The following is a 15,905-nucleotide window of genomic DNA, read 5'->3' as shown; positions in this document are numbered from 1 at the left end:
CTAAATCATTTCACAGACTCTTGAATCTGAAAGAACAGCAAAGCCTCTGATGGTCCATGCCCCTTGCCAGCAGTATATCAGAATTTGTAGGCAGACTAGCTAGTTAACTGCAGCAGTTGAACCATCATCACTATGTTATTTAGGATGTTTTACATTGTGTGGTCATAGAGGGGGAGGGTGAAGAGTGATTTCAAGCAGTCATTTGCAGCAGTTGACACTGAAAGTTTATTTAAAACACCACCAAGTTGGCTATACATATTGAGCAGTATTATTGAAACTATTAAAACTATGAAATGCTTGTAATATAGTGTTTCTCAAATAGCCACTGATACATGATTCATTTGCTACAGTTTTTACTGATGGAAGAAAACATAAGCATATAATTCAGTAATACAGATATCCTTTCTCAGTTTGGAGGCCACAGTAAAATGGCTTTCTATTATTGTCCTATGCTGAGGGTATCATAAAGCCAACGTTAGAAATAATGTTTTAAATTTAAATAAATAAGGGTAATAACTAACTAACTGTCTTCAAGATAGGACTTAAACCATTTAAGGGCAGTACCAGAGAGGCCTATCCAGTCCTCTAACCTTTGTAACAGGATCACATGGTCCACTGTGTCAAACGCAGCATTCAGATCCAACAATACTAAGATAGACACTCTGCCAGCATCGGTGTTCAGACGAATGTCATTTGTCACCTTGATGAGTGCAGTCTCAGTGCTGTGATAGGGCTTAAAACCTCACTGAAAATCATCAAAGCAGTTGTTTATCAGGAGAAAGTCAGTAAGTTGCTGGTAAACAACTTTTTTAAGGAATATATCAATCCAGTATATGGAAAAAAAAAAAAAAAAAAAAATCAAAAAAGCTTTTTCAGTTATATACAGTGCATTCAGAAAGTATTCAGACTCCCTCCACTTTTTTTTGTTGTATCCTGATGCTACATCCATCCATCTATCATCTATACGCGCTTATTCCTTAACCAGGGTCACGGAATCTGCTGGAGCTTATCCCAGCTCTCTTTTGGGTAGAAGGCAGGGGTACACTGTGGACAGGTCACCAGTCCATAACAGAGCCACATACAGACACACAGAGACAAACAACCACACACACTTACACTCACTCCTATGGGCAATTTAGAACCACCGATCAACCTAATACGCATGTTTTTGGACTGTGGGAGGAAACCGGAATACCCGGAGTAAACCCATGCAAGCACGGGGAGAACATTCAAACTTCACACAGAAAGGCCGGGTTGCGAACCCAGGACCTTCTTGCTGTGTGGCAACAGTGCTAATGACTGCCCTGATACTACAATTATTTAAATTGTTCAAAAATTTTAAACTGTTTGAAATCAGACATCTGTAACATTAGTTGTGGGATACCGTAAGGATCAGTCCTAGGACCGATTTTGTTTCTCATTTATATTGATATTTCTATGGTTTCTAATTTGCTCAAGTGTACTCTATTTGCAGATGATACAACTTGTTTATTCAGGAGAAAACTTTTAAAAAGTGCCACAAGCAGTAGAGAACAAAATTTTTAAAAAAATTAAGACATTAATAGATCGTCCATAAATATAGCTTAGACCAAATTTATGATTTTTGGTAATAGAAGAAAATGTGTTGATGCATCAATATATGTAGATGGAGTTGAAATACAAAAAGTTTTCAGGTGTCATGATTGATGAAAACATAACATGGAAATCACATATTGATTATATAAAGGTAAAAAATAGCTATCGCCATGTAACATAAGGTAAAAAATTCCTTAAATGATAATGCATTGTATATTTTGTATAATTCACTCATTGTTCCATATGTGACCTACTGTGTTGAAGTGTGAGGAGGTCCATGTTAAACTGAAATCAATCCAGCCCTTCTTTTACAGAAGAGAGCTGTGAGAGTTATTAGTGGACGCAGATACAGGGATCCTACAAACCCTGTATTTATACAGCTAAATTTACTTAAATTTAACAAATTAGTAGAAATTATGTATAAAGCACACCACAAAGTTCTACTGACTAACATTCAAAACAGATTTATTATATTATACAGAAAGCAATTATAATTTAAAAGGAGATTTTTTTTTATGAAAAACAGATTCAGAACTGCAACAATGTAAAAATGTATTTCAATAAAAGAAGTCAATTTATGGAACAATCTTAACAGTGAAATCAAAAAATCAAAAAACAGTCATGAAAAAAAGACAAAAAAATCTATATCCATTAATGTATTTAAAAAGACTGTAAAAACATTATGATGAAGAAATATAAAACTGTAGAATAATCTGCAACTCAGTGTGTTACATTAGAAAAATTGAAAAGTGGCTGTGATATTGTAGCATGAGGGTGCAACATAACAAAATTGAAAAAAGTGAATGTGGTCTGAATATTTTGTGAATACACTGTATGTTTAAATCCCCCTTTCCACTTCCAAAAAACCCTTATTGTTGATGGCTCATCCTACACTCAGTTCCTGAATTGAGCTGTTGGCTTATAGACCACAGTAGCAGGTGGAGCAAGATCATGGGTTTGAGAGGTGTATATGGATATAAGGTGGCAAAGCTTTGTGTGCATTTCCAAAAAAGTTATCTCACTGTTCTCTTCATCCTGAACCAACAACTGAGGTAATGGGATGTGACTGGGGACCAACAGTCATTTATACCTTTATCACAAATGGTAACACACTCGGGTGAAGAGAGGGGCTGAACTGTCAACCGATCACCACCTGGTGGTGAGTGGGATGCGCTGGCAAGGGAGGACACCGGACAGACCTGGCAGACCCAAACGAATAGTGGGGGTCTGCTGGGAATGTTTGGTGGAGTCTCCTGTCAGAGAGGTCTTCAACTCCCACCTCCAACAGAACTTCAAACACATCCCAAGGGAGATGGGGGATATTGAGTCCATGTTCTGTGCCTCCATTGCTGAAGTGGTTGAGAGGAACTGCGGATGTAAGGTTGTCGGTGCGGTGTCCCTCGTATCCGGTGGTGGATGCTGGAGGTAAGGGATTTCCTCAAGACGAAGAATGAGTCCTACAAAGCCTGGTTGGCTTATAGGTCTCCAGAGGCAGCTGACGGGTACCGGTAGGCCAAGGGAGCTGTGGCCCTAGCAGTGGCTGATGCAAAAACTTGGGTGTGGGGGGTGGGATGGTGCACTGTTGACCTTGACTGTGGATACTGTCGGATAGTGGAAGGAATACCTTGACGATCTCCTCAATCCACCATGCCTTCCATAAAGGAAGCAGAGTCTGAGGACCCAGAGGAGGAGTCATCCATCACTGTTGCTAAATTCACTGAGGTAGTTAAACTGCTGCACGGTGGCAAGGCGGTGGGGGTAGATGAGATCCGTCCTGAGTTCCTCAAGGCTCTGGATGTTGTGGGGCTGCCCTAGCTTACATGTCTCTGCAACATCGTGTGGAGGTTGGGGATAGTGCCTCTGGAGTGGCAGACACCAGGATGGTAGTCCCTCTTTTTAAGAAGGGGACCAGAGGGTGTGTTCCAACTATAGGGGAATCACACTCCTCAGCCTCCCCTGGAAAGTCTACTCCAGGGTACTGGAGAGGAGAATCTGGCTGTTAGTCGAAACCTCAGAGGCAGGAGGAACACTGGACCAGCTCTATATCCTCACTAGGGTCCTAGAGGGATCATGGGAGTATGCCCAACCAGTTCACGTTTTGTGGATCTGGAGAAGGCATTCTGGGTCCTTCAGTGTATCCTGTGGGGAGTGCGCTGAGAATACGGCGTTAGGGGTCAGCTGTTGCTGGCTGTCTGTTCCCTGTAGGACTGTAGCGAGAGCCTGCTTTGCATTGTCAGCACTAATTTGAGCTTGTTCCCAGTGCATGTTGGTTTGGTGACCACAGAATCTTGTCTCTGCTTTTTGCAGATGATGTGGTTTTGTTGGCTCCATTGAGCCGGGACCTCTAGCTTGCACTGGAGCAGTTTGCAGCTGAGTGTGAAGTGTCTGGGAATGAAGATCTGCACCTCCAAGTCTGAGGCCATGGTTCTCAGCCGGAACAGGGTGGATTGTCCCCTCTGGGTTGGTGGAGAGTCATTGCCTCAGTGGAGGAGTTTAACTATCTCAGGGTCTTGTTCACGAGTGAAGGAAGAATGGAACAGGAGATCGACATACGTATCAGTGCAGCGTTTGCAGTGATGCGGCCGTTGTACCAGTCTGTCGTGGTGAAGAAGGAGCTGACCCTTAAGGCAAAGCTCTCAATCTACCAGTCAATCTACGCTCCTACCCTCACCTATGTAGCTTTGGGTCATGACTGAAATAATGAGATCCCGGATACAAGCGGCTGAAATGAGTTTCCTCCGCAGGGTGGCTGGGTACTCCCTTAGAGATAGGGTGAGGAGCTCTGCCATCTGGGAGCTCAAGAGCCGCTGCTCCTCCACATTGAGAGGAGCCAGTTGAGGTGGTTCGGGCATCTAGTTTGGATGCCTCGCTGGGTAGGTGTTCCGGGCTTGTCCCACTGGGAGGAGGCCCCAGGGCAGACCCAGGAAACGCTGGAGGGACTTATCTCTCGGCTGGCCAGGGAACACCTCGGTATTCATCCTGAAGAGCTGGTGGAGAGGTGGTGAGAGGGAGGTCTGGGCGTCATTGCTTAGATTGCTCTAAGAAAGCAAGAAAGCAAGCAAGCAAGCAAGCAAGCAAGAAAGAAAGAATGCAAGTAAGAAAGAAAGCAAGAAAGATAGAAAGAAAGAAAAAGAAAGAAAGAAAGAAAGATGGACAGACGGATGACACACTCTAAGTCACTATATCTTTCCCAGTCAAGCCTACATCTGGGCATTTAAATGAAATTCCTCTCAAAATGATAACCTGTCTACATATTTAGTAATTTAGTTATAATTGAGCTGATTGCAACTACAAAATTGAAACACATTTCAACTGGTATTTTACTGGAATTTAACTAGTAAGTTAAGATCACCAGCCTACACACTCTTAGTCACAGCTCATCCTTCATCCGTAACCACAACTGGACCCTGAGGGCTTCCTGAAGGTGGAGGAAGTTTTGTTAGTAACCCTTTCTATCTTGTGATAATGTGATGAGGGTGTACATAAAATTAAAATAATGACTAGTTTACAGTCCAGTCAGCATCTGCATAGGATGAGCCCAGTCATTTCATTGAATAAACTGGAACGCGAAAATACAAGCACATCACACCAATCCTGGCTGCACACTCCACTGGCTGCCAGTGTCTTTTAGGGTTCATTTTAAGGTTTTATTATTTGTTTTTAAATCTTTAAATGGTCTTGCCCCTCCTTATCTTACTGAACTCCTTCACCCTTATACTCCTAGCCGCTCCCTTAGATCAGCCGACCTCCAGCTTCTTGAGGTACCAAAAACGAGGAGGAAGCTCCGTGGAGATAGATCTTTCTCTGTTGCTGCCCCAAGGCTGTGGAACAATTTGCCTTTGAACATAAGACAAGCCCCTACATTAGCTATGTTCAAAGTACAACTTAAAACCTATTTGTATACTCAAGCCTTTGGACCGGCGTGATGGAATGATCATGGACTGTTTTTATTGTTTTTATTTTTATTTATTTATTTATTTATTTTAAAACTTTTAACTTACTCTTAAAATTCTTATTCATGTATGTGTGTGTATGTGTGTATATATGTATGTATATATATATATATATATATATATATATATATATATATATATATATATATATATATGTAAATTCTTTGTTTTGGTGTACGGCACTTTGTGTCAGCTCTTGCTGTTCTTAAAGCGCCTTATAAATAAAAGTATTATTATTATTATTATAATAAATTCACCAGTGAAGATGAAGAGCAACTCAGTATTCATAGTTCATTGACAGATTGGGAAATGCTGCTGGTACCAGCACAATACTGTGGAAAATACACTGCTCTGTTACTCAGGTCTCTTTCTTACTGTGTGTGTAAATTACTCAAAATCTTGAGTCAGCACAAACAATTTTATGCCCCACCTCCTGTCCCCAACACCCACCATAACTTTCTAGCAGCAGACACACAGACAGACACACACAGACTTGAGCAGCAGGCTGAGTTGGCCCACTAAACAGTGACTTCATTGTACCGTTCATGCCAAACAGATTGTAGCGCCTGCTCCCCCTTCATCCCTCCAGTCTTCCTGTCCAACTGGAAAAACAGAGAAAGGAGTGGCCATTGCTTCATTGCTGAGTGTGTGTGAAAGACTGTGTGAGAAGGAGAGACCCCGACTGTTTTTACTGCTCTGTGGAGTTCAAAGGTCTCCAGAAGAATGGGCAGATCTGTATGGGCATGGGTGATTTAAGAATGGAGCAATCTCTGTGTATGTGTGCATGTGTACCAATGCTGCTTTGCAGTCAGCAGTCTTAAGAAGAGAGCACGACTCCCACTTTCATTCACACTCTGTAATTTAAAAATGAATCCAAAACAATATGCATAAGTTTATGGATTTGCTACTATTCAGGTTTAAATTTGACAAAAAAATGAAATAAAGAGTAGATAAAGAGTACATAGGACTGAAAAAAAAGACTTTCTGACTGTAAATGTCCATTGTTGTGTCTGTTAAACATCCTGTATATTAGAGCAGGCTATCACAGCAAAATACTCAAGCTAATGATCACAGATTGAAAATGTAATTGCAAAGTCAAGTAAATCATTGATCTTAGCTGCAGTTTTTAAAATCAGCCACACAGGATATGACAAGTGTGTTGCTTGTTCATCTTCACCATCTACCCACAATGTCCTTTGGATACAGATATTTTTTTTGTTACTTCCTCACACACAGGCATAGAATCTACATTTGTGTCCCAGCTGTACTTGAGGTGTGCTCAAATGCTACTTAATAGGTACTACTTCTTTGAAGTGAAATGACATGACCACTTACTTTCAGTGTGATCTGCCTGTGACTGAATGCAATACAGTGATCTTCGGAGTAGTGTACTGTTATGGGGCTTTTCTGCTAGCACTACTCGGCTTGACTCGATTCAGTTTTGGGGGTTTTCCATTAGTGGATAGCATCTGGTAGCAAGTACTTTTGTAGTACCTGCTCAGCCGAGCTTCCAAGCGAGCTGAGCCGATACTAAAATGTAACGTCAGACAGTGGGCCACTGATTGGCCAGTGTGTGATGTCACTAAAGTCACACTAGTGACTAGAGTCATGAGCACGACGTCCATCTGCATCCGACACAAGAATAAAACCCACCATTTTAGAAAACCAGCAACAGCGGCCGTTTGTTTTTCCGTTTGTTTTTAACCCTCTGGGGTCTGAGGGGGTTTTGGGGGCCTGGACAAATCTTGACATGTCCTGACATTTGTCCTTTTTTCAGTGTCTTTTAAACATATTAATGTCTAAAGTCTAATAACACTGTAATCAGCACAAAATTGGCTACAATAATATGTGAGCAGCAAGTTTATACATTATTGTGTTTTTGAGAAAAAAGTGTTTATGCATGGTTAGTGAAAAACTACAATTTTTAAGTCACTGAAATAAGACCATAAAACACAAACAGAACATTGGTTCAAAAGACTTTGGAGACCTGCATGTTGTAGGCTAAAGTGTTTACTTCAGAGTGCTGTGAATATCATCTTGTTCACACATTCACAGTAAACAATACACTAATTTAAATTTTCTAAGACACTTTTTGTCCAGAAAGGCCATATGCAAGAGGGTGTGTCTGAGGATGAATAGTCATGTGTTTTACCTGAGAACACAAAAGACGCACTGAACGACCAGACAAAGACGCGCATAATGAGCCTTTCAGTCAATGTAGATGGGACGGATTAGTGTAGCACAATACAAAACAATGAGGAGCCAAACGATCCTCATTTGAGTTAATCATCCAAACGCGCAGAAAAAGTGAGTAAATTCTATGATGAAGTTGGACGTTTTATGTCATTTCTCGGGGGTGTGCACATATTTACCTGGTTCACCTGAGATTATTTACATGTGAACAGTGAACAGTGTACAAGGCGGAACCGCATTACCTGTAATGAACCTTACGTTCATACGGATTAAATAAAAAGTCATGATTTGTTTTCGACTTGAATTGTTTCACTTAAAAGAAAACATTTCAAGCTTTCTAACCATATAATTCTTATTTTTATGAGCCAAGTATTCGCTGAGATTCTGGTTGTTTTATTTACGCCTCTGTGAAGAGAAATGGCAGAGACAGAAAAGGCCGAGAGCGCACCCTGTCGGCTTTCTTTATTTAAAAAAAGCACGTTTTGTTGTTATTATGATGGTACACCACTAAAACTAGATCCTTTACAGATTAGAATGATATACTTCTTTTATCTGTATGATCAGAATTGACCCCAGAGGGTTAAGCAAGGCAAATCGCTAATGCTACTCGCAAAACAACACCGTGGTCCTACGAGAAGGTGCGGAAGCTTCTGTGCTTAGTGGCTTCATGGCAGTTTCGCCGCCATGCTGACGTGGGAGAGAGGCATTATATGATACAAGGTGTCAAGGTGACTGTGTTGTGACAGAGGTGATATATGTGGTAAATATGTGACTGCAAACTATGCTGCTCAATATCTCCAGAGAGTTTACAAATTTACAAATATTTCTGCTTTAGGGGCTTCCTCCCTAGTTACACTACAGGCATTGCAGCGTTTGATGTGTGCCTCCTTAGAAGGCCTAGTACCTACTTATATTGCAAAAAGAGTCCCATGAATAATAATTAAAGCTCAATAGCATTACTAGGGTCAATCGCCAATACATTTTTCTCAGAGAATCTTCCAGAATGCTTCTATTTTCTGACATTTCCTAAAGATGTGTGAATGGACCACACCATATGTTCTGAACTACATCACATGTTCATACTTTTCAGTAGTCCAACATTTCTGTGTTAAAAATTCTTTTTTTATTGGTCTACTGTCTATAACATTCTAATTTTCTAAGATTAAAATTAAAAGAGATAAAGAAGAAGTACTTTATTAATCCCCAAAGGGAAATTCAATTGTTACAGCCCTTATTCTAATTAAGTTATCAAATGTAATATAATTAATTAACTAATACAGTAATTAATGAAGTAATAAAGTAATTAACTTTTATGTAGAAAAGTAAAGTAATTATTTATTTTGGGGGTTTGTGTGTGTGTGTGTGTGTGTGTGTGTGTGTGTGTGTGCGTGCGTACGTATGTATGTGGTGTGTGACTGAAGAGTCATCAGAGAACTTCTGGAGGTGACAGGTTCCTGAGTTGTAGCAGAAGTCTGAGGTGTAGAGTGTAAACAGGAAAGGTGCCAGTATAGTTCCTTGGGGTGCACCGGTGCTGCTCATCACCACATCAGATATGCAGCGATCTAAGCGAACAAACTGTGGCCGCCCAGTGAGGTAGTCTTTGATCCACTCCACCATGTCTGCTGGAACTTCCATACCCTGCATCTTTGCACTTAGCAGGTGGGGCTGAATAGTGTTGAAAGCACTTGAAAAGTCAAAAAACTCTCACAGTGTTGCCCTGCCTCTCCAGATGGGAGTATGCTCTGTGCATTAAGAAGATGATGGCATCTTCCACTCCGATGTGTTCCTGATATGCAAACCGCAGGGGTCCAGAAATTCAGACACTTGAGACTCTGGGACTGATCTCATCTGGTCCTTTTGCTTTGTTGGTCTTTAGTTTAGCTAGTTCTTTCCTCACCTGTTCTGTGGTAAAGGCTGGGCGCCTGTGTATTGTGTTGATAAGGAGTCAGATGATGAGGGCAGGGGAGGAGGTATTGGAGGTGATGTATACTTCAGTGCTGTAGGGCTGCTGATAGAGGAGATGGCATCAGTGGGCAATGGGCAGTATTGGCAGAGATGTTGGGTGGAGGGATGTGAACCTCAAGGCATCATCTAAGGTGGTGGTGGGAGGAGAGATGGTGTGTGAGGACACTGGGTCAGAGTAATCTATTAAAAAATCATTTAAAAAAATCTTCATTAGCAAACTTTGAGTCTCCTTCCACAGCAGTGTGTGACTTCTTATAGCCAGTCATTATTTTCATCCCATTCCACACCTCTTTGATATTATTCTGTCTCAACTTGTGCTCTACTTTTGTCTCTATAGAGCTGCTTTGCCTCCGTTAGCTTCGTCTTGAGTTTCTTCTGCACAGCCCGGAGTTCCTCCCTGTCTCTTGCCATGAACGCCCTCTTCTTCTTGTTGAGGAGGCCTTTAATGTCCTTATTTATCCATGGCTTATTATTCGGGAAACAACAAACTTTTTTGGAGTGTGATACAGTGAGAGATGTCTTTGATGTCCTCACCATGATCGTCCATGAAAAGGTCCCAGTTTGTAACCCTGAAGCACTCCTGCAGGGCCTCCTCAGCATCCTTTGACCAAACCTTCACATACCTCTTGGTAGCAGATTGTTGTTTTACTACGGGCTTGTATGTTGGTACTAGATATATTAAGTTGTGGTCTGATCCACTAAGCGGAGGGAGGGCTGAAGAGCTGTATGCCTCATTGGCATAAAGGAGATCAAGAATCTTATTTTCTCGTGTTGCACAGTCCACATACTGTTTGAAGTTGGTCAGAGTCCCCAAAATACTGACATGGTTAAAATGGAGGAATGTAAACAGTCACAACAATGGCGTGTGAAAACTCACGGGGCAGGTAGTATGGCCTCAGTCCAACCACCAACAGCTCAATGTCTGCAGTGCAGATGCAATCCTTAACTGTTACATGTCCAGGGTTGCACCATTTGGAGTTAACAAAAACAGGGAGACCACCTCCTCTTTTCTTGCCGCTCTGTTTCCCTCTGTCCGCTCGCACTAGTGAGAACCCAGGCAGTTCAAGTGAGCTGTCTGGTATATTTTCATGCAGCCAGGTCTCGGTGAAGCAAAGCAAGCTACAGTCTCTGTACTCTCGCTGGCTGCTAGCCAAAGCAGAAAGTTCATCCACTTTGTTACAGAGTGACCTCACATTCCCCATAATAATTTTTGTGAGAAATGGTTTAAATCTCCTACGTTTTTCTCAATGCTTCACTCCTGTTCTGCAGCCCCTCCTATGCCTCCTCAGGTCTTGGGGGAATTCAGGTTTTATACCAAGAAGCAGACTTGTTCCCTTGAGAGCCAACAGTTGCTCTCTTGTATAGATGCCAGTGCCACAGAAATGTATATTTTGTGATGCGGTTTCCATAATCAATCAGGGTTCGATTCCGGAGAGGGAGCCTGAGAAACGGCTACCACATCCAAGGAAGGCAGCAGGCGCGCAAATTACCCACTCCCGACTCGGGGAGGTAGTGACGAAAAATAACAATACAGGAATCTTTCGAGGCCCTGTAATTGGAATGAGTACACTTTAAGCCCTGTGATGGACTGGTGACCTGTCCAGGGTGTACCCCTGCCTTTCACCCGAGAGAGAGCTGGGATAGGCTCCAGCAGATCCCCGTGACCCTGGCTTTCAGGAAAAGCGGGTATAGAAGATGGATGGATGGATGGATGGTTTCCATAATCTCCTTATGTCTCTCCACAGGAATTAGAAGATCCGAACTCATCCACTTTCATCCGTTATCAGAGAGAAAGCATAGATCTTGACTTGGATTAACAGATGATAATTCAGTGAAAAACTTGCAAAAAACAAAAAACAAAGATGAGCTGCTGTAACTGGCTGCCACCTAACACGCGCCATTCTAGAATTTAGATTTAGAATCTAATTAAACACTTGAAATATATCAGTCTGTGTGTTATGGATCTATATATAGTATTGTTCAAAATAATAGCAGTACAATGTGACTAACCAGAATAATCCAGGTTTTTAGTATATTTTTTATTGCTATATGGCAAACAAGTTACCAGTAGGTGCAGTAGATTCTCAGAAAATAAACAAGACCCAGCATTCATGATATGCACGCTCTTAAGGCTGTGCAATTGGGCAATTAGTTGAAAGGGGTGTGTTAAAAAAAAATAGCAGTGTCTGCCGTTGATTGTACAAACTCAAAACTATTTTGTACAAAGGTGTTTGTTTCTAGGATTTAGCAATCCTGTGAATCATTAAACTAATATTTAGTTGTATGACCACAGTTTTTTATAACTGCTTCACATCTGTGTGGCATGGAGTCAACCAACTTGTGGCACCTTTTAGCTGTTATTCCACTCCATGATTCTTTAACAACATTCCACAATTCATTTACATTTCTTGGTTTTGCTTCAGAAACAGCATTTTTCATATCACCCCACAAGTTCTCGATTGGATTAAGGTCCGGGGATTGGGCTGGCCACTCCATAACATTAATTTTGTTGGTTGGACTTTGCTCATTTACTAGTGTGTTTGGGATCATTGTCTTGTTGAAACAACCATTTCAAGGGCATGTCCTCTTCAGCATCAGGCAACATGACCTCTTCAAGTATTTTGACATATGCAAACTGATCCATGATCCCTGGTATGCGATAAATAGGCCCAACACCATAGTAGGAGAAACATGCCCATATCATGATGCTTGCACCACCATGCTTCACTGTCTTCACTGTGTACTGTGGCTTGAATTCAGAGTTTGGGGGTCGTCTCACAAATGGTCTATGGCCCTTGGACCCAAAAAGAACAATATACTCTCATCAGTCCACAAAATGTTCCTCCATTTCTCTTTAGGCCAGTTGATGTGTTCTTTGGCAAATTGTAACCTCTAACCTCAAGTTCTGGCTTCATCCTTAAATAGAGGCCACCTGATTCACACCAGTTTTTTCACAAAATTGATGACCTCACTGATTGAATGCCACACTGCTATTTATAACACACCCCTTTCAACTAATTGCCCAATTGCACAGCCTTAAGAGCGTGCATATCATGAATGCTGGGTCTTGTTTGTTTTCTGAGAATCTACTACACCTACTGGTAACTTGTTTGCCATGTAGCAATAAAAAATATACTAGAAACCTGGATTATTCTGGTTAGTCACATTGTACTGCTATTATTTTGAACAATACTGTATAGTTTCAGTTTTTGAATTGAATTACTGAAATAAATGAACTTTCTGATTCTAATTTATTGGGATGCACTTGTACATTCAACGTGGAGAGAAAATCTTTGGAAATTCAGTTACTTCAGTTAGTATATTAGATGATGAAGGTAGGCAAATGACTAACAATTAGAGCAGCAGAAGGACCTAAAAGTCCTCAAATCTCTCTCTCTCCTGTAGTTTGTGCTCTCTCCCTCCCTCTCTGTACCTTCTGCAGGTGTCCCTGGTCCTGGAGCTGTATATTGCTGATGTGCAGTTACTGGGCCCACCAACCTGCACGGTGTCTATTTATTGTTTATTGTTATTGTTCTTTTCTCTCTCCTCTGTCCACTCACCCCAATCGGTTGAGGCAGTGGCCGCCCAAACTGAGCCCGGTTCTGCTGGAGGTTTCTAGTGTTAAAGGGAGTTTTTCCTTCCACTGTCGCCAAGTGCTGCTCTTAAGGGTATTTGTTGGGTTTCTATGTATAGTGCCTTCAGTGGAGTAAACATATTTTTTAACTACAATTCTAAAGTAAATGCTCAAATGCTATTTTCCACCGCTGTATCTATACCTATAACCACTGAATCAAGTATTGTGATAACTCACAGAGTCAAAATGTAATTGTTAGAGCAGCATTTCATTTAATCATTCAGCTGGCTTAAAACGTAGAGTAAAAGTTCTCTTAAGTTCTAATGTATCCTGTTAGACCTTTAAATACAAGATTGAATGAAAATGTAAGATCGGCTGAAAAGTCTGAATGGCCATTAGATGCCAACACATTTCTCCTAGATTTGCACAGGCTGCTACTGTCTTCTTTCCTCTCCTACCACTCAGTGACCACATTTTAGTTTCAGCCAATCATAGAAACTGTTTCACAGTTTTAAAACATGAGTCATGAGAGGACAGAGCAACAGTGGATCTGACTTCTGACCGGCAGCAAATAAAAGAAAAATTTTTTTTTTTTTCCTTTTAATAATTGGACTTGTCTTCAGCACAACTGATGACAAATGGTGTAGAACACAGCTTTCCTGTCTAGTTGACACTGAGTGGAACACAGTGTTCCACCCAGCACAATGCAACAAGATGTGTTGAGTGGAACACAGTGTTCCACCCAGCACAATGCAACAAGATGTGTTCAGCTGTGGAACGCTAATAAAAAATACACACACACCAGACACACTCTAATTAAATCTAAACACACAGCTGCATAATAGAAGTATATATTCTTATGAAAAACTGCATGTTGTATGGTTATAAGTATCTAGCGTCTGTCTGAATATCAGTCAGTATTAATTAGTTTTTTCTCCTTTTTTTCCAGCATTAAAGTGAACTATGGGTGCCACCATCATATTTACCATACACATGTAATAGTCATCTTCTCATCCAGCTCTCAAGAATTCAAATAAGCATGTTTTCCAAATTATTACTGTAATTATAGGTGGCGATTATACATTTCCTTGAAGAGAAATCAATAGTAATCTGGGACAGTAAAGTCTAATATAGACTTGTCCGCAACTGCACATAGGTGTCAACACGTAGCAATGTGATGAAGTGGTTTATAGATAAGCATAGGTCGCTGAAGGTTGCAAGTTAGTTGCGCATACCTCCCAGATCTAAAATGTGTGTTGTGGAGAATAAAGCAGAGTGCAAATGACAAAATGCTAGAGGAGAGACTTGCAGACAAAGTGAGGAAATAAAAACATTTATACCTCTTCCAATATTCCTCGTTTTCCTTGTGGATTTTCAGTTTCCTACCTTGTATATTTTTTGTACTTTGTTGTTTGAGCGTCCCCTACATGTTCACACAAGTATAAATACAAAAGCTATGCAACTGCCTCTGAACCTTAGAGACATATTTCCAAACATGCAGTGATGTAGAAGTCTTTTTTTTCTTTTTTTCTGAGTGTGTGTTTTATTATTACCTGGTATGGTTGGTAGGCTGAATGGTCAGAGAGGAAGTCCAGCTGTCGGTCTAACAAAAATTCCACTGCTGTTACCGATGACAGCAGGCTCTTCCCCACCACTGGCTTAAATGCCTGCACATACAGAACACACAACATGGTCAATAACAAAATAAGCAGGACAGCTCTTTCTATGAGCAATCTCATGAAAATGCATTTGAAACATATTAGTTTAAGTATTTTGTAAAACAATCAATTTTACATTCTACACTTAAACAAATAGATGTACAATTTACATACATACAAATAACATGTAGTTCTCTATGACAAAATGCAATACCAAGAATTGAGGCAATGGAGACAGAGAAAGAACGCAAGAGAGATGAGTGACATAAAAGATTAGGAGGAAAAGCACAGGCTGAAACACAAAGAAGAGAGGCAATGAAGGGGAGAGAGATGGAGAAAGAGCCAAGGATAGAAGGAAAGCTCCAAAGTCAGGAATAAATTAATGAGTAGAGGAAGTCTGACAGTTCAAAGGCAGGTTCTCTTCTTTGATGTTGCCTCTATCACACACACTGATGACTGAGCTGTTATTGTACATACAACACAGAGACAAGGATGCACTGGCTTCCACACTTTCACTTCACATCCATGTGTACTGATGTGAATGTAGTGCAGTCAGACTGTTTACAACTACACACTGTCTTTTTTTTCTTTACTAGCACATCACACCACTTCTTTTCTATTTTAGTGCCTGATGTAAGTCAATCAGTCAAAGGGGTTGAAGAAGAGAGCCACAGGAGTAGGCAAATACACGTGTGTGTCGTGGGGATTAGTGCTATTGTCATTTATGGTTACATAACAAGGTCAGTCTAATAGAGAGATGAAAGATTAGAGGTGAAAAACATGACTGCTGTGACCTCACCCCTCCCCATTAAAGACGCATACACCCATCCACAGGAGACAGGAGCAAGCATAACATGATAGTGTGTGTCTGCAGCTCTTCTATTTCTGTCCATCTCTACATATCATATTTACAGGCTATAGTGGCAGTGTGCAGCTGGCAGTATTTTAGACATGTCACTTTTGTCTAGATCAGTGTTCCATTCTCGA

At 40.9% G+C, this 15,905-nt stretch overlaps 1 protein-coding gene across 4 annotated transcripts in view; it reads right to left on the bottom strand.

Moving 5' to 3' along the window:
* The window catches only part of jmjd1cb (jumonji domain containing 1Cb), a 158,411-nt gene that overhangs the window by 47,728 nt on the left and 94,778 nt on the right, over nucleotides 1–15,905 (bottom strand). For all 4 annotated transcript variants that reach the window (XM_026314673.2, XM_026314672.2, XM_026314675.1 and 1 more), the window contains one exon: nucleotides 14,814–14,927. In XM_026314673.2, the coding sequence (XP_026170458.1) occupies nucleotides 14,814–14,927 (114 nt within the window). The remainder of the gene's footprint in view (nucleotides 1–14,813; nucleotides 14,928–15,905) is intronic.

This window comes from Mastacembelus armatus, chromosome 19 (assembly GCF_900324485.2).
Source record: "Mastacembelus armatus chromosome 19, fMasArm1.2, whole genome shotgun sequence".
Taxonomy (NCBI): Eukaryota; Metazoa; Chordata; class Actinopteri; order Synbranchiformes; family Mastacembelidae; genus Mastacembelus; species Mastacembelus armatus.
This window is presented reverse-complemented; position numbering and strand designations above follow the sequence as displayed.